Source organism: Saimiri boliviensis, chromosome 10, assembly GCF_048565385.1.
Source record: "Saimiri boliviensis isolate mSaiBol1 chromosome 10, mSaiBol1.pri, whole genome shotgun sequence".
NCBI classification, from domain to species: domain Eukaryota; kingdom Metazoa; phylum Chordata; class Mammalia; order Primates; family Cebidae; genus Saimiri; species Saimiri boliviensis.
Genome location: NC_133458.1, coordinates 111,614,904 through 111,637,084, shown reverse-complemented (window position 1 = coordinate 111,637,084; position 22,181 = coordinate 111,614,904). Strand labels below are relative to the sequence as shown.

At 51.7% G+C, this 22,181-nt stretch overlaps 1 protein-coding gene across 3 annotated transcripts; it reads right to left on the bottom strand.

Annotated features, from left to right (window-relative positions):
• Positions 1–2,360: 2,360 nt before the first annotated feature.
• LOC104651817 (whey acidic protein-like) lies at positions 2,361–21,890 on the bottom strand. 3 transcript variants are annotated; one of them, XR_012512213.1, is made up of 6 exons: positions 21,771–21,890; positions 9,216–20,800; positions 4,710–4,833; positions 4,029–4,166; positions 3,110–3,268; positions 2,361–2,511 (listed from the first exon to the last, which is right to left on the bottom strand). XR_012512213.1 is itself a non-coding variant. In XM_074379723.1 (6 exons), exons 3-6 carry the CDS (start codon positions 4,789–4,791, stop codon positions 2,495–2,497), a joined length of 396 nt encoding a protein of 131 aa, XP_074235824.1. In that variant the 5' UTR covers positions 4,792–4,833; positions 9,216–9,341; positions 21,771–21,890; the 3' UTR covers positions 2,361–2,494. The 3 variants fall into 3 exon arrangements, 2 of the variants coding, with proteins under 2 accessions (XP_074235824.1, XP_074235825.1); XM_074379723.1 differs by having other exon boundaries at positions 9,216–9,341; XM_074379724.1 differs by lacking the exon at positions 9,216–20,800.
• Positions 21,891–22,181: the final 291 nt, after the last annotated feature.

The window sequence follows — 22,181 nt, the reverse complement described above, 5'->3', positions numbered from 1 at the left end:
GGCATGGGGCTGATAAAAAGTTGTTTGTCAGGAATTCTCATTGGTTTACAGAAATAACATTGATTAGTGATGGCTATACATTGTTGAATGATAGGGTATGAGTTACGTTGTGGAGCATGCAGTATTGTTAGGTTAATTTTTAGTAACCTGGGGGGCATTCACTCCAGAGTTCACATGGCAAACAATTTCTTTTTTTCTTTTTTTCTTTTTTTTTTTTTTGAGACGGAGTTTCGCTCTTGTTACCCAGGCTGGAGTGCAATGGCGCGATCTCGGCTCACCGCAACCTCCGCCTCCCGGGTTCAGGCAATTCTCCTGCCTCAGCCTCCTGAGTAGCTGGGATTACAGGCACACGCCACCATGCCCAGTTAATTTTTGTATTTTTAGTAGAGACGGGGTTTCACTATGTTGACCAGAATGGTCTCGATCTCTTGACCTCGTGATCCACCCGCCTCGGCCTCCCAAAGTGCTGGGATTACAGGCTTGAGCCACCGCGCCCGGCCGTCTTTTTTTCTTTCTTTTCTTTTTTTTTTTTTTTTTGACATGGAGTTTCGCTCTTGTTACCCAGGCTGGAGTGCAATGGCGCGCTCACCGCAACCTCCGCCTCCTGGGTTCAGGCAATTCTCCTGTCTCAGCCTCCTGAGTAGCTGGGATTACAGGCACGCGCCACCATGCCCAGCTATTTTTTTGTATTTTTAGTAGAGGCGGGGTTTCACCCTGTTGACCAGGATGGTCTCGATCTCTCGACCTTGTGATCCACCCGCCTCGGCCTCCCAAAGTGCTGGGATTACAGGCTTGAGCCACCGCGCCCGGCCATAGCAAACAATTTCAAGAGATGATTATTTAGCAAAAGGGAGGAAGTGGGATGTGACTGTTGTCTGTTTCTCATGCCTTTTTGGGCCTGATAATTTAGAGGAAACTCGTATTCCTCATATAAAAACATTTCTTTTGATTGTCATTACTAATGGCCAATGATTTCATCAATTATGCCTCGGCAATGAACCTTCATAAAAACCTAAACAATGAGGTTCAGAGAGCTTCCAAGTTGGTGAATGCATCCACATGCTGAGAAGGTGACACCTCCCAGACTGCATGGGAACAGAAGCTATGGGGCTTGCGAGTCTTCCAGAAGTGTCGTAATTAGAGGAACAGTTTCTTTTGGGACCTGGCCCTCAGACCCTTTTATTCTAGATGTTCATCTGTTTCCTTTAAAATATGCTTTGTAATAAACTGGTAAACATAGATGCTATGATCTGATTGTGTCCCTCCAAACTATGTATGTTCAAATCGAATCCCCAAAGTGTTGCTATTGAGAGGTGAGGCCTTTGGGAGGTGGTTAGGTCATGAGGGTGGAGCCCTTGTGAACGGAATTAGTGCCCTTATGAAAGAGGCCTAAGGGAGCATGATCCTTTCTCCTTCTGCCTCTCGAGGACACAGAGAGAAGTTACCATCTCTGAGGGAGAGAGCCCTTAGCAGACACTGAACCTGCTGGTGTCTTGATCTTGGACTTACCAATCTCCAGAACTGTGAGCTACACATTTCTATGACTTATAAATTACTCACTCTATGGTATTTTGTTATATCATCCCAGATGGAATAAAGCAGTAGATAAAGTGTTTCCCTGAGTTCTGTGAGCTGTTGTAGCAAATGACTAAACCTGAAGAGGAGATCATGGGAACTCTTGATTTGTAGCCAAGTCAAACAGAAGTGTGGATAGTCACCACTTGTGACTGGCACCTGAAGTGAGGGCAATCTTGTGGGACTGTGCCCTTCACCTGTGAGGTCTATGCTAACTCTGAGTAGTTAGCATCTGTTGTGGTTTAAATGTTTGACCTCTCCAAAACGTGTCTTGAAACTTCTCCACTTGCCATCCTGGTTTTAGCACAGAAAGTCTCATGTCCTGGGAAGCTCCCCGCTCCTTCCCCGCCCCGAGTCCCAGGCAAACTGGGATGCTTGATCACCCTGTTTCTGTCCTCTGTCTATTCACCTTCTCTCCAGTTGGAATCAAACCACAGTTGCTGTGAGCTCTGGAGTGCAGAAGCTGATACAGCACCTGAGGTTGGCTTCTGACTGGCATCTGGGAACTTTGCTGGCAAACAGTTCCTTACACTGATAACAACTTCCCATAAAGGGTAGGGGTCCTCAGTGTAAGGAACTGTTGGCCTGCAGCTCTGCTGGTCATTTTGGGGTCCTTGACCTTCTGGGCTCAGCTAGGCCTTCAATTAGGCCTTTGCATCATCTTCAACTTTGCTGTCTCCTTTATTTCCTCTTTGTGTTCACTCAGGAACTCAGGGATGAGTCCTCTGTGTTTGCTTTGTTCCTCCCACAGGAGCCCTGGACAGATACACAGATAGACAGAGACATGAAGCTGAGCAGATTTTTTAATTAGCAGCCGGTAGAAGGCATCATGCACTCTCTGGATCCATGAGAGTTGGTTTCTGTGTAGCAAACTTGGGGCAGTCACTCCTGGCAGCAGGGGCTCTTGGGGAATTGTCTCTCACTGAGGGAGATCCTCTGCAGGGGGGCATGGGGAACTCAGATGCAGTACAGAGCCCAGCCAGGGTGGGGTTGGGAGGAGGGAGGCCACCTGCTGTCCATTGTTCAAGTGCTAACCTGTTCACACCCACAGGCCCAGGGACTTGAGCTGCTGGCCCCTTTCCTGTTGTGCAGAGGAGCAAGCAGAGCCCTGCACTCCACTGGCCTTTCCCCCGGCCCTCACCATCGCCTGCAGACAGGTGGGCGAGGCCACCCTCATCTGCCAGATAGGAAGTCCAGGTCATAGGTGGGCTTGAGCAGTTAGCCCAGAACCCATGTTTGGGACACCTGGCCTAGAGCTCTCCCAATATTTGGGAGGCAAGCTGCTCTCTGCAGGGAAGTGGTAGAGGCACAGGCTTTGCACACAGGCCGAGCAGCACAGGACCTGCCAGTCATTTGCCACCCTGAGCCTGAGTGACTTCCTTGAGTGCCAGGGGGCCTGCAGCTGGCATAGTCTGGGTTGGTGTGCAGAGTCCCATCTGCCCCCAGGGCCAGCTCATGGACTGCACCCACCTTCAAGGACCCACTGAAGGCCCAAGCTGGCCTGGGGAAGCTCAGGGAGAAAGGGAGCACATACCTAGGACAGGGTCCAGACACTTCCTGGCACAGTGGCTGAAGCAGCACTTCTTGTTTCCCCAACACTGGCTGTCCATGGAGCACTCACTCTGCTCTTGGCAGAGCTCTGGGCTCACTGGGGGCTGTACCCAGGGGCAGCTGCCAACCTTTGGAGTCAATACTAGGGGAGAGACAGGCCAGCCCTTCATCACCCAAAGCACTTTTATGCTTCCCAGCCTTGCTGGGCCCACCTCCCTGGGCCCCCGATGCCAAAAATACCCATTTATAAATAGGGAAGTTGGGCTGGGTGCAGTGGCTCATCCCTGTAATCCCAACACTCTGGGAGGCCAAAGTGGGCGGATCACCAGGTCAGGAGTTCAAGACCAGCCTGGCCAACAGGGTGAAACCCCATCTCTACTAAAAAAAAAAATACGAAAATTAGCCGGGTGTGGCTGAGTGCACCTGTAGTCACAGCTACTCTGGAGGCTGAGGCACAAGCATCCCTTGAACCTGGGAGGCGGAGGTTGCAGTGAGCTGAGATTGGGCCACTGCACTCCAGCCTGGGCAAGAGAGAGAGACTTGGTCTCAAAAGAAAAAAAAATTAAAAATAAATAAGTAAATGGGGAAGTTGAGCCTCTGTTCTGCCCTGGGGTCAGATGCATCCCTGGGGCCTCCTTTCTGCTGATCTCAAGGCAAGAAACGCCCCACCTTCCTTGGAGGCCTGGACCACAGGACAGAGGTGGGTGAGCGTGGGCCAGCCTCAGGCAGGTTCCGGCAGGGGCTCACATGCAGGGCTGAGTGTAGGGGGCAGTTGTGTGGGCGCTAAGAGGGTGGTCCCAAATGTCCAGCTCAGGAAGATCCTTGAGAAAGCTGGTTCCTCCCTCCCCCAACAGATGGGAGCCAGGCTGTCACCATGGGTACAGGGCCAGGTGGGGCGTTACCGATGGTGGGGGTTTTGCAGGAGCGGCCACAGGCGCTGGGGCAACACTTGTTGTTGCCAAGACAGTCGTTGTCGGTGAGGCAGGTTTTGACGCAGGGCGCCTCCTCAGAGGAGCTGGCCTCAGGGCACACGGCCTGCTCTGCACACGGGATGGGCAGGTGGATGGGGGTCCAGGCCCCACCCCCAGGCCCCTCAAGGGAAAGCAAGGTAGAGGCAACGAGGAGCCCATCCCTCAACAGCCCAACACAATGTTTCTTAGAAGGCCAAAAAAAAAAAAATCTACCAGAAATGTGACAGACCCGATCAAAGCATGGGAAGTCAGCTGTGAAAATTAGGAAGCAAGGCCACAAGCCCACTGCAGGTGGCAGGATGTTAAGACCCTGACCAGACATGGCTAGGGTCTGAGGACAGCCCCACCCTCTGCTGCCACCTCCCCATCTCCTGGCTGCCCTGCTTGCTCCCAGGCCCAGGCGCTTCTCATCTGGGGATAGCTGCCTCCATGTGTACATACAGCCCTGCTTTTCTGCCATCCCTAGACTCCCCACAACAAGGGGTGAGCCTCCTCCCTTTCTCTCTTCCCCTCTCCTGTCACCAAACCACCAGGACCTGTAGTTCCTCGGGTCCCACTGGAAGCAGAGATCAGGCAGGAGGACACTCCTGGGAGTGTCCCCTAGAGAGTTACCTGGCGAGATGAAGGCTGGGACCACAGCGAGGGTCACTTCCAGCACAAGCAAGGCTAGGGCCAGGCTGAGGAGGCAGCGCATGGTGGCGTGTGGCAGGCGGGCGGCAGATGGTGGCCTGAGGACCTGGGGTACGTTTAAAGGACCGGGGTGGGAGGAGGGCCTCGGGGTGGGGCAGCGGGGAGGACAGGCTGGCACGGCTCCAACTGGGCCGAGGCACTTCCTCCTTGGATGCCTGAAGAAGCCAGGCCCAGGCTCGGGGAAACGTCTGAGAGGCCTGGGGTGTCCGCTATAACGAGGGCCATTTTTGAAAGAAGAAGTCCTTATTAGGTTGACCACTTTTTCCCCATTTTGCAAGTCATGCATGTTTATTTAGGAGAATTGATAACATGAAGGACAGAGGAAGGAAGAAAAAGAACTGATATGAAACACGGGTACAGCAGTTATTTAAAAATGGTTGCATAGGGGCCCCTCAGGAACAAAAGAAATGATGTGTCCCAAAGTTGTACAACATCACCTAGGAATCAAAACAGGAGGAAGACAGCAGGCACGGGGTGCGCTCCGAGGGTGTTTCGCTGCTTACTTTTTTGTAGTTTTCTGGGCCTTCTATGAGAAGCAGCTGCCTTCTGCTTATGCGCTGCAAACTCCCTGCGAATGTTGGGCACTGGATGAGGGACGCGCCAGGCTCTATGTCAGGGGATGTTCGTACAGGGCAAGCACCAGGAAGGCCTCTTCCCAGAAGGGACCCTCCTGTGCCAAATGAGTGGGTGCCACAAGGCAGGGGTGGGTGTGCTGTCAGGGCGCCATGCCCCCTCTGCTCTGGGGCATTTCCTTGATCCTCTTGCCTCGAGGCCTTGGATAGGGAAGCGGCCCTGGGGACTGTGGAACCTGGACATCTGCCCTGAAGATCCTGGGTGACCACGTGCTGCCTGACAGCTGGAGCTTAGTCCCTGATCGAGGCGGCACTCCTGTCCAGCTGGGGACCCTCACAGAACCCCTTAAAGCTTCCCCGGGACCCTCCGCTACTGAACATCAGGATGTTCCAGGCCAGAATGTTCTGCTACTTCAGCAGGCCTGTGACGTGCCTTGTGTGTGTGTGCCCATGGCATGACACGACTGCATCACGGCCCTCACAGCCCCTCTGCAGAGCAATGGGTCTCAAGCCAGGCGCCTCCTGGGGTGGCCGGCATGGACACACCTCTCCATGGCTCGAAGTTTACACAATGCTTCACATAGGTTGTTCTACCCTCCTGGTAAGGGGGCTATGCACGGACCAGAGACCTGGTGGAGACCAAGCTTGGGGAAGCGAAGGTGGCAAAGCCACAACTGCTCACTGGCAGGCCCTGGTGGCCCTTTTCTCTGTCCCTTCCTACCTATACCATGAAAGGGTTTGGCTAGAAGATCTGAGTCCATCTCATGCCAATGCTGGATCTGAGGCGAGAGCGGACCCATCTCAAGAATGCAGATCCCTGCCACAGACAAACACGATGCAACCCCCACCCCCACCTAGTCCCCTCTTCCTTGAGAGCACAGAGGGGCACTTCCTTCGCCAGCATCTCCCATCTCCACAGGGTGCCCCAGAACTAACTATGCCTTTTTCAGGGCACCTTGTTCAACAAATGGGAAAAAAGTACTGGTAAAGGTACCAGAATAAAAAGATATGTTTCTCATCCACAGTCTCTCTGACTTGTCATGATGCTTTTCACAATGTGTCAATTTAAGTAAATAAAAATAAAAATTTCTTTTTTTTTTTTTTTTTGAGACGGAGTTTTGCTCTTGTTACCCAGGCTGGAGTGCAATGGCACCATCTCGGCTCACCGCAACCTCCGCCTCCTGGGTTCAGGCAATTGTCCTGCCTCAGCCTCCTGAGTAGCTGGGATTACAGGCACGCGCCACCATGCCCAGCTAATTTTTTGTATTTTTGGTAGAGACGGGGTTTCACCATGTTGACCAGGATGGTCTCGATCTCTTGACCTCGTGATCTACCCGCCTTGGCCTCCCAAAGTGCTGGGATTACAGGCTTGAGCCACCACGCCCGGCCCATAAAAATTTCTTTTAATGAACGTGTCTGTCACAGTCCTTTTTATGCTGTGCAATGCCAATTCAAAGGCAAACACAAGAGCACTAAGCTCTTAGCAGAATCACCCAATCACACAATTCTTGCCTTGTAGTTCACATAGGGCACACATATACATCAGTGCCAATGCTGCACGAAACTAACTCAACTGCTTTCGTTCCACTTATTTTTTTCTCTTCTTTCTTTTTATTTAGTATTTTTGGATCCATTTCTTGTTCTGAGGAAACAGCTTCCTCTTAAGTAGTTTTACTCTTCTAACACACGGAACCAGTTGACTGAATGTGTCAGACTGAATTTTCCCTCCATTACATCAAAATTGCTGTAACCAACATTGTGGCCAGACACCCTTAGCACTGCAGCCTGCCTCACTTCTTACAGTCGTTCATATCTATATGAACTTGTTTATTAATAAGGATAAAAAGTTGGCTGGGTGCAGTGGCTGACGCCTGTAATCCCAGCACTTTGGGAGGCCGTAGCAGGCAGATCACAAGGTCAGGAGTTCGAGACCAGTCTGGCCAGCATAATGAAACCCCATCTCTACTAAAAATACAAAAAATAAGCCAGGTGTGGTGGTGTGTGTCTGTAATCCCAGCCACTTGGGAGGCTGAGGCAGGAGAATCACGTGAACCTGGGAGGCAGAGGTTGCAGTTAGCAGAGATCGCACCATTGTACTCCAGCCTGGGGGATGGTGTGAGACTCTGTCTCAAAGAAAAAAAAAAAAGAGTTGCATTCTTTGTTTTTATCTCATTTTAATTTTTTATTGAGATGTAATTCACATGCCATAAGACTCACCCCTAATTGTAAAGGGTACAACTTTTTAGTACATCCAAAAAGCTGAACCGCCTCCACCTCTAATTCCAGAACATTCCATCACCTTATAAAGAAACCTAGTACCCACAAGCAGTTACTTTCTATTTCCCTCTGTTCCCAGCCTTTGGCAACTGCCGATCGACTTTCCGGCTCTGTGGATTTGCCTATTCTGGACATTTCATGGAAATGAAGTAATAGAATGTATGGCCTGCTGTGTCTGACTTCTTTCACGGAGCATGGCTGCTGAGTTTCATCCATTCTGCAGCCTGTGTCGGTGCTTCGCCGTTTATGGACCATTACATTCCTTGGTGTGCATGTGCACACTTTGTTGGTCCACTCATCTACTGATGGACACCGCGCTGTCTCCACCTTTTGGTCCCCCTGAGGAGGACCACTGTGAGCACTGGTGGTTTCACCTGTTGACATGCGGTCCTCCTCTGGCTACTGGACAAGCAGGGAAGGCTTGGCCGCCGTCTTCCCCTTTCCTGCTGTGCTGTCATTTTCAGCGTCACTGGCTGGCTCCTACGGGGATGAAGGCGGGTAGGGAAGGGCCAGTAGGACTCCGGGGCTGCTCCTGCTTCTTAAGAGGTCTGTCGCACCCTTCTGCGGCTCCAGCCTGTCCGGGAACCAGGGTCCCGCTCGTCTGTGTCTCACTGGGACCTGTGCACACGGGCTGGCCAGGCCTGCTGCACATGTGTGTCCCTGGTGTGTTTGTTCCATTGTCCCACCAGACTTCACTTACTAGCACATGTTCAGAGGTGAAGTTAAGGATTTCAAGGCATAACAGCCGAATGTTGAACCTAGCTTAGGCACACGTCGCTGTGTGGGCTGCTGGCATGAAGCAGCGACACCTGGAGCCCCTGGTTATCCAGCTCTCTTGGCTGCCTCCAGGGGTCCCAGAGACCCTCTGTCTCCGGCCCCTCCTCCCCAGCTCTGCTCTAACCCTGATGTCTCAGACTCCTCCTGATCCACACTGCTGCCCTCATTATGTCTTGGGGCTCCAGGCTCCTGCCTCTCCCGTTTTCCCCAGCCACCCCACCCCGTGCCTGGCCAGTGGCCATCTTCTGATGATTTCACTCTGTGGAGTCCCCAAGCTGCTGAGTTCAGAGTCTGCCAGGCCCCGGGGACATGACTCCCATCACACACCCATCAACACTGTCCTGATTCCCCCAGAGACTCTTCCAGGACCTTCACCTGCTCTCAGGGTCCTGGAGTCTCCACCTCCCACTCTCAGCAGCAAATGGCCTGCCTTGACTTCAGAGAGGAGGGCTTGGGGCTTGGGGCTCCTCAGCCCTCTGGGTTCGGGGGATGGCCTTTCTCCTGCCTGGGCAGGGCACCCAGTTCAAGGCTGCTTCCAATCCCAGCAGCACCTGCAGTCAGGGCAGGCCCAGCTCCATCCTCCTTTCCGCGATCCTTTATTTCCTTCATTACTATTATTTCTGGAAGAAAGGCCACAGGCACGCGACGGTGGCCACGCACAGTGCAGGCAGGGGGCAGCGTTCCCGCTTGGCCCTGACCCCTGTTCTCATTCCCGGAGGTTGATTTCCTACTCTCCCCAGAGATGGTCAAGCGTGTTTAGGTATGGATGCATGGGTCCATTCTCCTTAGAAACGCGACTTACGTGCACACTGTCTACACCTCCTTTTTTCCGCTTGGAGATTATCCGTTTAATGACACCGTCTGCGTCTGCTTCTGAATGGCGGCGTGGTCCCCTCGGTATGGATGTGTCCTCGTATTTGCTGGTCTCCTACGGATGGATATTTAGGTTGTTTCTGATTCTTTGCTACCACAGAAGACCCTGGCTTTGGGCACGCGGGCGGGGAGCTCTGCAGGGTACCAGTGTAGAGGCAGAGCTGCTGGGCCAAACGGTCCGAGTTTCGTCCACACGAGAGGCCTCACCCAAGTGTCCTCCAAACACCTGGCCCGATTCCCAGTCCCTGCTGGCACACCCGGGTGTGCAGGGCCCCCAACACCTCATAAGCAGTCATGCTCATCCTGCCTCCTGGGTAGATCGGCCGATGGGTAGTGGTGAAGCCTTTCACTTTTACTTTTTATTATGAGAATTTCAAGCACACAGCAAGTAAGAAGAATAGTCTAATAAGTACTCACAGACTAACGGTCTACACTTGTCAATATTTTCCAGACTTGTGTTACTATCATTGTGCTGTTGTTGAAGTTTAAATCTGAAACATCATGTTGTTTCAACACCCTCTACTTTCTTTTCTTTTTTTTTTTTTTTTAAAGATGGGGTTTTACCATGTTGGTCAGGCTGGTCTTGAACTCCTGACCTCAGGTGATCCACCTACCTCGGCCTCCCAAAGTGCTAGGATTACAGGCATGAGCCACCGCGCCCAGCTCTACTTTCTTTTTTTGAGACAGAGTCTCACTGTCACCCAGGCTGGAGTGCAGTGGTGCGATCTCAGCTCACCGCCACCTCCGTCTTCTGGGTTCAAGCAGTTCTTTCTGCCTCAGCCTCCTGGGTAGCTGGGATTACAGGCTCCCATCGCCACACCCAACTATTTTTTTTTTTTTTTAATAGAGATGGGGTTTTGCCACGTTGGCCAGGCTGGTCTTGAACTCCTGACATCAGGTGATCTGCCCGCCTTGGCCTCCCAAAGTGCTGGGATTACAGGTGTGAGCCACCGTGCCAGGCCAATCCCCTACTACTTTCATATGAAGTTGGAAATCCCAGGACCAGTTTCCTACAGATAAAATTCTTCTATGTGTAAAGTAACTGCAAGTTCTGTGAGTTCAGGCAGGCTGGGTCTTTCCTTCTTGGTCCTCCTTCAAACTGCCCCTGCATCCCAGCTCCCCCCGCCTCCTCTTTCCCAACCCTCTACAGTCCTCACTCCTCAGGGAATGTCTATGGCACCGCCACTGTCCCCTTTCTCTGCTCTCCCCACCCCTCATCCTGTGGGATGCATCTGCCCACACCTCCCAAGCCCACTGCCCTGGCCTCTACCCCTGCACCCCTGCAGCAGCTCCCAGGCACACCCAGGGCCCTGCCTGGTTCCGAGTCTTCAGAGGCCTTGAAGCTACATCTGCCCACTGTTGCCAGTGCAAAGCTCAGCCTCCTCCCAAGTCTCCTTTCCCTGGGAATGGCTCCCCACATGCCAGAGACCTGGAGGGCCTTCCTTTTGTGCGTCCCCATCCAATCAGTCACCAAGAGGTCGGGCCATTGATAGATGCCCCTACAAAACCCTCTTGGGTTTGTTCCTGTCAGTTCTTCTAGGCTACTGCCCCAGGATGGGCTGTAGTGGCTCCGACCACTGCAGACATCTGTCTGCAGATGATCTGGTTTGTTCATGAGATGTCCTGTTTTCTGGCCTCCGGAGCACAGGACCCCTCTCGTCTTCTTGCTGAATAGCACATTCCCAGCATCTGGGGCATTAGCCTTTAATGGGAAGGAAGGGAGGGAAGAAGGGAGGAAGGGAGGGAGGAGGGAGGAGAGGGAGGGAGGGAGGGAGGGAGGAGGGAGGAGAGGGAGGGAGGGAAGCTTAGTCTTTCCTCATCTGTAAAATGGGGTAATAATGAGACCCTACTCCAACTACCAGAGGGAGCTGAGGCCCAGGGGCCCAGGAGGGAACACGTGTTCAGTGTGGCTGGTGGGGGGTGGGGAACAGTGGGGAGGAGCGAGAGGCGTTGGCAGGACAAGGAGTTCAGGGCAGGAGCACAGCTGCCCTTAGGGCCCTGAGGGCCAAATGGAGAAGCCAGAGGGTTCCAGGAATGCTGTTTCTCTAGGCTCACCAGCCCCACAGGCAAGGGACATAGGGTTCTTCTTGCGCCCAGGGGGAGGCTGTTGGCCCCTGGCTTGCCTGGCCCCAGCCCATCATCTTCCAAGATGCACAGGCTCTTCTGCTCCCCAGCAGCTCCTGTGTGCCCAGGATGGATGGGGAACTGAGGCCTGGGCTGTGGTCATCTGGAGCACACTGTCCCCGCTCCTGGTCCTGTGGGGTCAAGGTTTTCTCCAAACTCTCAGAGTAGAGACAGGGACAGAGGAGGCCATGCTATTCCACAGGTGTGTCCCAGTCTTGTGGTGACTGCCACAGGCCCTGGGTACATGACCTGCTTTTGGCCCTTGCAATCAGAGTCACGGCCTCTGGGTGAAGGCCTCGCACTTGTCATCAGGGTCACAACCCTGGTGCAGGTCCCACCCCTCAGCCCTTGTCATCAGAGTCATGACTCCTGGGTGAATGTCCTGTCCTTGTCATTGGGGTCATGACCTCTGGGTGAAGGTCTCACTCTAACCATAGGGGTCATGTCCCTGGACGTGGGTCCTGCCTTCAGCCCTTGTCATTGGGGCCATGACCCTGGGTGCAGGTCCTGGCCTCAGGTCTCTGCCCTCCTCATGGCCTGCCTGCTCTGACACCCTTCCCACATCCCCTATCTCACCCAGTCATGTCCCTGCACACAGTGGCTGCACGTCCTCTAGCCTCTAGCTCCTGCCTGGAAAGTTCTCTCATCTTTTAAAACTCTCCTGCCACCTCCTACTCCAGGGCTGCAAGGCTGTGAAGCTGCCATGGGCCCTCTGTCCCCTCTCCTGTGCCCAGCAGAACCATGGGCCTCATGGGCCGGTGGTCATTGGCAGGTGGGTTGGATGCCCTGCTGGCTCTGCTTCTGCTTTGGGTCACGGCAGGTAGCGCAGGGCCACGAAGGCTGCTGCTGGGTATGGCCCTGGTGGGTGAGGCCCCATGGTGTCATCTCTGTCCACCTTGTTCACTTGGGGTCTATTTGCTAACACTTGTCTGTGGTCAGGGGCACAGGTGGGCCCTGAACTGCAGACCCCAGCTGCGCACCCACAGAGGCTCCTCCCAGCTGTGAGGCTTCTAACAGGGAGTCACCCCCAAGCTTTCGGAAGAATCCAGTGTTGCACAAGGAGGCCAGGAGCATGGATGTGTAAGGCCAAGGTGTGCAGTCTGGCAGGTGCAGAGAAATGAGATCTTTCGGGGGATTCAGTTTCCCTGACACTGAAGTGAGAAAGTGCTGGGGAGGCTGGCAGGGCTGACCATGGAGAGCCATGGGGGCCAGGCCAGGGGTCAGGGTGCCAAGACAGGACCAGATGTGTTTTAGAAAGGCCCTCTGCCAGCTGATGGGGAGGTGGGAGGAGAGGAGGCGGAGGGTGTGGATAAAGGCAGCCATTGGGCCTGGGAGGCAGGTATGTGGGACCCAGGCCTGGGTCTCCTGGGCTGAGGAGGGAAAGTCCAGCCGGGGTTGTAGAAGGGAAAGCAGCAGGGAGGAACCTGGCCTCTGTATCTCTATAAACTCATGATTCCAAGCTGCCACCCTACTCTCCAGAAACACTGCCCCTGGGAAGATTCTGGGGCTTGGGTCAATGCCTTGGGTACAGAATGGGCAAGTAATGAGCTCCCAACAGAGTGGCTTTTCACCGTTCCAGCTGAGAGGCCCCCTCCTTTATAGCTGGGGGCCTGAAGCCCAGCTTGGGTGGGGACTTGCCAGGATCACACTGGGATTGGGGAGTGGGCTTGGGACCACCCTCAGCCTCTGGGGCCCCAGGGCCAGGCGGGGTGAAGGGGGAAGTCAGAGCACCACCCTGTCCTGCCTTTTTAGAAAGTGGTCCAGATGTCCCATACTACTCATGTCCTACAGGGTCAGAGGCCTGCAGCAGGCCCAAGGCCCTACAGAGGCCTGATTCTGAGATGAGGTGTCTGGGAGAAGCCCCCTTGGATGTCCTTTCTCTATCGGAGGCAGAGCTGGGGTGCTCTGACCTACTAGAAAGATTTCAATGGCTCCCTCCGTACTCAGCAGACATGGCAATCCTTCAGCCTGCTTACCCCCATGACATTTTACAATTTTATTTTCTTTACTAACATTAGAGGACTTTCCATTAAAAGCTAGCTTTCTGGTGTGGGAATAAAGGAAGACCACCCACATGAGGACAGGCAGAACCTCTTCATCTAGAGCTGCGCTAGCAAGTGGGGCGGCCGCCATCACTGTACTTGGCCAAGACTCACAGGGAGGCGGAGGGAAAGGAAGGCCCAGGTGAGCCCTGATGGAGGCAGCCGGCCTGCGGAAACTGCGGGGCTGCCTTTGTGATTGGTTAGGAGAGCATATCTGTTTTTTCCTGGTTGGTCCTAAGTTGGTAGCAGGGACAAAAATTAGAGAAGTTGCCAGTTATTAATCAAGTCCTGGTCATTTGGGGGCGATTGTTAGGGGAGTTTTTGTTAGGCCTCCTGGGATTGTTGCCTGAGAGAGTGGTCTGACTTCCTATGCATTTGGCTCACAGCTAGCAGGCTGGTGTCCCAGCTGGTTGCTACAGACTGGGTCAAGTTCTACTCTTATGTATGGTCAGGCCATCGTCACATTCGATATTCAGTCTCTCCCTGGCTTCTCCTGAGGAATCAGAATAAAGACTGTTGGTCGCGAGGCAATCTAGATCAACCTTCTCCCTGAGGATGACTCAAGAAGCTGAACAAACAGCCCCCAAAAGTCTTACTGAAAGCATCAGAAAGCTACAAGATCTGGAAGAAGACAAGAGCCCAGCAGGGTTCTTGTTTCAGGCTGCTTTTGCTCTGGAGGCATTTCCAGTTCCAGGGAATTAGCCTGGAGATGAGCTTTGTTTCTGGTCCTGTCCTTGGACCGGAGGGCTAGATGCCAAGGCCTAGTAAGATGTAAGAGGACAGCATTTCACCTGAATTCTGCCTGCTTTCTTTGGGCAACATGTCTTCTTATTGGTCATATTAATCTTGACCAATTTTTGTTGACTGTCTCCACTGCTCAGAAAGACACAAGCAGCCCTAACATCCAGGGGCCATGCCTTAGGGTTCTCCGGCTGAACACACAAAACATTGACGTTTGAAAGCCTGCTCCAAAATCAAGTCTGATTCAGAAAAACGTCAACTAACCACAAAAATGGCCCAACAGCTCCCTCTCCTGGCTCATGTGAGCCATTGCTACTTCTTTACCAAGCACAGCTTTAGCTGAAGCTATTTCAACACAGAATCACTCCTGCTGCCTGACAGCCTCCCACCCAGAAAAAATCTTGTTTTCTTAAACCCTCCCCTAAACCAAGACCCAACCTCATGAGGCCTTTATAGTACCCTCTCTCTGAGTCACCTTATGGTTTTCCAAAGCCTGTGTTCTCCCTTGTTACTGCAGCAAGAAATAAACCCAACTTGTTCAACTTGTACGCATGTCCTGGTGGCCTTTACCTGGAAGTTTTGACACTGAAAAGTGACTCTGAATCTTTCCCTTCGTGGTTAATAAATATCTTGGGGGATGTATTTAAGATTATGCTAATAACTTGTTCTTTTCAAACTTGTGCCCGCTACTTTTAACATTCGTTGGTGGACCTTGCCTGTATCACTTATTACTGTGGTGTTTGCTTGATGGTAGTTTTCTTTGCCCTCTTTCTTATACATTTATTAACTGGAATTATTCTGTAAGGAAGGGCTGCCCTTTGCCCCATCGTTTATTAGATTATTTAACAATTTGTTCCAGCTTTGGCCATTGGGAGCCCCTTGAGATTGGTCCCCGTGTTCTTTTGACAGCTGCTTTTCTTTGAGCACTTTCTCACTTTCTGGCATGAGAAGATGCTCCAAACTCATCTTATAGCCTCCCTGCCTCCACCTGGGAATGAGCCATTTTTCCAAGGATACTGGTGCCTTTTACTGGGGAATGGTGAGAAGCCAAGATCCAAGCAGAGCTGTCCATGCTCCTGGGATGTCTCTGGTCGAGGCTCTCTCATCAGCAGACAGGCTAGGACATACATGCATGTCTGCTAACCCAAGTGTGCACACGCATGTGTATTTCTGTGTCTGTTTGTATGCCTATTACAGTCCTGAGTTTATACTGACACCTGATTCCAAACCGGCACAACGGGGCTCACTTTAGCCTTTCCTCAGTTGTAACTTCTTTTTTCAACAGTGAGAAAGCCAGCTATCATTATTATGATATTCTTACTAATTTGTTCAGTTCTAGTCCACACCTGAAACTACTAAATTAGTTTCAGAATTGCTTGCCGTACCCTCGGGGGAAACACGTTTACTGACCACATTACAGCACTTACTTTTTTTTGAGAAGGAGTCTTGCTTTGTTGCCCAGGCTGGAGTGCAGTGTTGCGATCTTGGCTCATTGCAACCTCTACTTCCTGAGTTCAAGTGTTTCTCCTGCCTCGACCTCCAGAGTAGCTGGGGTTACAGGTGTACACCACCACGCCTGGCTAATTTTAGTATTTTTAGTAGAGATGTTGGCCAGGCTGCTCTGGAACTCCTGACCTCAGGTGATCCACCTGCCTCGGCCTCCCAAAGCGCTGGGATTATAGGCATGAGCCACCGTTCCCTGCCTAGACGCCTATTTTTCTTACGTCCCCTTCTTTCCTACTGGAAGGGTAACATTTTATGCATACTTGTTTGTGCTTTGCCTTTTTCCCTTAAAGTATGTCTTAGAAATACCCTCACCTCAGTTGTGGAGCTCTTTCTCCCTTTTAACAGCTAAAGAAATTGCTTCTAATAAAGCATGAGAAAAAGAAGAAATAAAAATGGCAATGAAAAAATATTTGTACTGAAAAACGATGAAACTACCACATATTAAACGTGTGGATTATGGGCCAGCGCAGTGGCTCACACCTTTAATCCCAGCACTTTGGGAGGCAGAGGTGGGTGGATCACTTGAGGTCAGGAGCTGGAGACCAGCCTGGCCAACAGGGTGAAATCCTGTCTCTACTGAAAATAAAAAATTAGCCACGCATGGTGGTGCGTGCCTGTAGTCCCAGCTGCTCCAGAGGCTGAGGCAGGAGAATCGCTTGAACCCGGGAGGCAGAGGTTGCAGTGAGCCGAGACTGCATCACTGCACTCCAGCCTGGATGATAAAGTGAGACTCTGTCTCAAAAAATAAGACAGAACAAAATAACAAACTTGTGGATTATGGTTAAAGCAGGAACTAGAGGGAAATTTGTAGCCTTAACTATACACAATAGAAAAGAAGCCACTGAGAAGTGGGGCATGCATCTAAGAAGCTACAAAAATAACAAGAAAAGCAACTTGAATTAAAATGGAGGAATAAAAATAGGCAAAATAGATATACTTCTAGAAAGCCCCCATAAATCCATTTCAGTAAAAGGGACATTTATCACTGCTAAGAAGGGCTGGTTGAGCACATCAGTTCTTCACTCAACAACCAGAGTTATTTACAGAATCTCCTTCCTACACACACTTTTGGGATTTCAAGTTGAATAATGACTTGAGTCTTATTCTGTCACCCAGGCTGGAGTACAGCGGCCCGATCACAGTGCACTGCAGCCTCAGCCTCCTGGGCTCAAGCAGTCCCCTTATCTCAGCCTCCCAAATAGCTGGGACTACAGGTGCACATGACCATGCCCAGCTGATTTCTCAAACTTTTTTTTTTGTAGGGATGGGGTCTCACTATGTTACCCAGGCTGGTCTCAAATTCCTGGCCTCCCAAAGGAACCCTGACAATTTTTTATTTTTATTTTATTTTTTTATAGAGACAGGGTCTCACTAAGTTGTCCAGGTTGGTCTCAAACTTCTGGCCTCAATTGGTCCTCCTGCCTTAGCCTCTCCAAGAGTTGGGATTACAGGTGTGAGCCAGCATGCCTGGCTTGACTTAATTTTTAATGAGACGTGTATTTCAGTAGGGTTTCCTCTGTCCTGTATGGCTGATTGTTGTACTGAGCCACGTTTCACCTGCCCAGGGGACATCTGTGTTCTAGTCAATGGACCCCATTGCTCCCCACCTTGCTCACAGGTGCTCACGTTGCTCCGCTCAAGCTCTTAGACTCATGCATCCAAACATCCAAACAAGGTCCCTCTGTCTTCCAGACACCCACCTCTCCTCTTACAGTGTCTCTTCAGGCCTGAAGAGTCTGAGTCTACCTGGCCTCACGCTGCCCTCTGCTTGCCTGTGTGCATAAACTATACTCCTCAGAAGCATGAAAAGCTGCAGGCCCAGACCTTATTAGGCTGGGCCGATGTGGAGCTCACTGGGACTGCCCTGCGGTAGTGGGGTCGTGGTATGGCCACTGCTCCTGCGAGCTCAGGGGTGCTAAGGGAGGAGGGGCATTTCTTTATTTGCTGTTTCCAGCAGCCCTATGAGGAGGGTTATCTACCTTCTGCAGATAAGGAAATTGACTGAGAGCTTTAGCAAAGGACCTGGGAGCCAGGATCTGAAACAAGGTCCATCAGACATCAGAGTGAGGACTGTCATTCTACCCCTTGATTACATTTTATGGTGAGGCTCAAAAGAGATCACGGGAAAACTTCCTGTGGGCTGTGACATGCTGTATAATGTTAGGCATAGTGGTGACTAGAAGTCCTTGTGAGCATCGTGAGCAAAGGCCAGTGGGGTTGAGTGCTACTAGGTCAACAGGCTGTCTTCTAAGAGGCCTACCGAGGTGGAAGACCTCAGTGGTACTGTAGTATGGGCACAACATCCAGGCTTAGGCCTTAACCTCACAGGCCCAGAAATGCACAGAAAACTTCCCTTGCAAGGAAGGACTATGTATTAGTTTGTTCTTACACTGCTAGAAAGAACTACCTGAGACTGGGTAATTTATGAAGAAAAGAAGTTTAACTGACTCACAGTTCCACAGGCTGTACAGGAGGCACAGCCAGGGAGGCCTCAGGAAACCTACAATCATGGTCAAAGGGGAACTGAGCACCTTCTTCTCATGGTGGCAGGAGAGAAGAGCTCTCGAGAGAGCACGAGAGAGGGGGGAGGTGCTACACACTTTCGAATGGTCAAGTCTTGTGAAAACTATCACGGGAACAGCAAGGGAGAAATCTGCCCTCATGACCCAATCACCTCCTACCAGGCCCCTCCTCCGACACGTGGGGATTCTAATCTGAGATTTGGGTGGGGACCCAGATCCAAACCCTAACAGACTCATGCCAGCCAAGTTTCAGGGACGGGTGTGTGATAAACCTGAACAGCAACACGTCAGTGTCCCGTGAGAATAATGGCACAGGACAGAAACCTTCCGTCAGAACAGTTAGCAGAGCCTTCCCCTCAGACCGAGCCCCATGGAAACCACGACAATTGCAATAGTGCTTGGGGAGGTAGAGCCCTAAGTCAGGGTTTAATGGCCTTAGTAAGCACATTTTGACTTCGGCATCTGCGTGACTGTGAGCAACGAGTCCCTTCCCCTGAGACCTGGGAAGACTCTGCCAACTGTCCAGGGCTGTCTTTTCTTCCCCCAGCTCCAGGGCTGATCACTTTCCTCTTTGAAATATTCCTTCTTTTCCTTTCTTGAGCTGATATCCCTCCTCAGGTCATGGTCAATGCTTGTCATCCTGGGGACTCGTCATTCTAAGTTGCCTCTGCTCGGCTTTCCTCTGTTTGAGTGTTAGCAGTGGCTCTGGTTTCATGCCTGGTGAGAATGCGGGTGGCTGGGCAGTGGCCCACCCAGAACTAATTCCATTTCCCTGGCTGGATCCCTCTCAAGCTGCCAGCGCAGTACCACTATCACCAGCTCATGTGTCTCTCCAGCACCTGAAAGGTGCCAGTGGAACTACAGAAGTGACTATTAATTGTATTTCATTTGAATTAAATAAAAAACTGCTAATTCCATTACTGGAAAACTTTTAAGCATGTCTGTAACAATTTGGGTATGAGTCAACTTTTTCAACTATAAATTTTTAAAATCTAAAGACAGATCGATCAAGCATTTCTACTTGAGGTGAGTTTTAAGCATAAAACACACACAATTTTGAAGACTTGGTACAAAAAAGAATGTGAAATATCTCAATTATCTTTCATACTGATTACATGTTGGAATACTACTTCAGGTACAATAAGTTAAATCAGACCTCTTATTAAAACTAAAATTTACCCTGCGTTGTATGACTTGTCTTTTGGTTGCTACAGGACTTGCAATGGCAGTAGCCCCATCACAGTGCTCCTGGGCAACTCTACTCTGGACGATGACCCCTTTGGAGCAGGTGCTGAAGGCAGTGAGGAGGTGGGGGAGGCCATGGAAACTCTGGCCGTGTGGTCAAGTGGGGCCAGCCTGCTCCCTGCTTTGCCACGCGCTGGTACAGCACTGCCCCTGAAATGGATTCCTTTGGGACTAAGGGGAGGGCAGAGAACCTGGTGTGGCAACATCAACATTGATACAGCTTTTTGAAGGAAACTGACACAGAAAAACCTTGAAAAGAGGTAACAGACTGAAAAACAAACAGATAAAAACATCCAGTTTGATTTCACCTGAGTCATCCCCAAACTCTCAACCCTCTTAGCCAAAGATCGGGGTCTCAAAGTGACCATCATCACAGGCATGGACAATCTCTTCTACCACCCTCCAGGGTCCCCTGCTCCTGCTCTGAGAACACATGGCCACATCCTAGAATGTCCTGCACCTGGGACCCCAGGTGTGAACACTCTCCCTCTGGCCTCCCAGGCTTTCTTGTTCCACCTGTCTTCCATTTCACCTGGAGTATGGCCACTCTCCAGGCCCTACAGCTGTCCTGATTGCTACACAGGTGACTCTTTAGCCATTTTAGGTGTTACTTGGGTCATGGGAACAGATGATCCAAGGGACGTTGGGAAAGGCAGTGCTAGGGGATTTTTCATCCAGACCCCCAACAGTTGACTGAGTCAACAAACTGGACCCCACACTGGCTTAACCACCATCCCCTCTCTGGGTCTCAGATTTGCAAACAGGTGTTAGGAGTGTGGGAACTAAGGGCCTCACCCGACAGTGGCTTCCAGGAAAAGAGATTCCTGGAGCCATGTGTGAGGCTGCCTCTGCACCCTGCAACCATTTTATTCCAGGAATGTAATACTGTGCAAAGATTTCACTGTGAAATCACATTGTTATTTGTTATTTATTTCTGTTTGAGATGGAGTCTTGCTCTGTCACCAGGCTGGAGTGCAGTGGCGTGATCTCGGCTCACTGCATTCTCTGCCTCCCGTGTTCAAGTGATTCCCCTGCCTCAGCCTTCCCAGTAGCTGGGATTACAGGCGCGCACCAGCACACCTTGCTAACTTTTGTATTTTTTAGTAGAGACAGGGTTTCACCACATTGGCCAGGCTGGTCTCGATCTCCTGACCTCGTGATGCATCCGTCTCGGCCTCCCAAAGTGCTGGGATTACAGGTGTGAGGCACTGGGCCCGGCCACGTTGTTATTTGCGGTACGGAAAATCTAACAACAGAAAGTTGGTGACGTCCATTGTGATATCCACACAGAGGAGTCCTATTCAGCCATCAGAAGCCAACTTTTTACAGTAAGGCTGAAAAGGGAAGCAGAAACTAATTTTCACTGTATGTATTACTGTACTGCACAAGCTTTAACTTTATATATTTCTGTCTTTTTTGCTACCACCACGTGCTTCTTTAACTTTATAGAGGGTTTTTATTACCAAGTGGTAAAATGGTCGTAACAAACTAAGCATAAAAAAAAAAAAATCATTATCTTCTGTGTTGTAAAATCTAATAAAAACAGCTCAAGGACTTCCAATCACGGCAGACACAGCACTGGCAGAATGGTCATACTCAGGGACACGAGAAAGCCAGGGAAGCCAAAGGCGCCTTCACCCCTGGGGTTCCAGGTGCACGCGCATGTTCTCAGCGCGGCAGCAGGGGAGCCTTTGGGGGGGGTTATAATTCCACATGAATCTAAAACACGTGAAAGGCAGGCTGGAAGGTATTACGATTTTTTTTTTCTAAAGTCGTTATGTCACAGATGATGTTTATTTCCTTTTGTTTCACTTCATTTTTTATTTCATATAATTTTTTTTTCTTCCCTCACAACGACGCGCACCACTTCTGTAAAGTTCGGAAAATGCAAACACAAAAAATCCGGAAAGCGCCCTCGGAGTCCGAGAACTGGACACCGGCCTGCGCCCGCCCACCTCTCCAGGAGCCTGCCTCCCCGCCGTCGGGGCTCCTCAACTTCCGGGACCTCGCCGCCTTCGGGGCTCCCGCGACCACTTCCTCCCCGCTCTCGGGGCTCCTCAACTTCCGCGACCTCCCTGGCCCCGCAACCACGACCTCCCCGCCTTCCGGGCTCCCGCGACCACTTCCTTCCCGCCCTCGGGGCTCCCCGCCTCTCCAACCCCGACCTCCGGTCCCCACTCCGAAGCTAGGTACTCAGGCACCCGGGTTTCCTGTCCCCCTCCTACCTCCCCCGTCCTCGGACGCCCGGTTCCCCAGCCTAGCCCCTCGGCTCTCCAGGCCCTGAAGCCCCCAGCCTTCCCTCACCAGAGACCAGCGCGCTTCCTGTAGCGCTCAGCACTCCACGGCCGCGGCGGGACCCGGGACTGCGGCGCTGCCGGAACCCGCGGCTGCGGGGCTGCCGGAACCCGCGGCTGCGGGGCTGCCGGGGCGTGCGCTGTGGGCGTGGCCCTCTGGGAGCCGCCCTGGGGCCCGCGCCTGCGGACTGTGCTGGAGGAGCCGACTCCAGGAGCACCTGCAGCGTGGGCGAAGCGAAGGGGACTCCTGCGCGTAGCTGTGAGCTGCATGCTCACAACTAGTATACCACTTTTCTTTTTTAAATCAAAAAAAAATTTTTTTTTTTTTGGAGACAGAGTCTCCTCTGTCGCCCAGGCCGGAGTGCAGTGTCATGATCTCGGCTCACTATCGTGATCACTGTCGTGATTCCCGCCTCCCAAG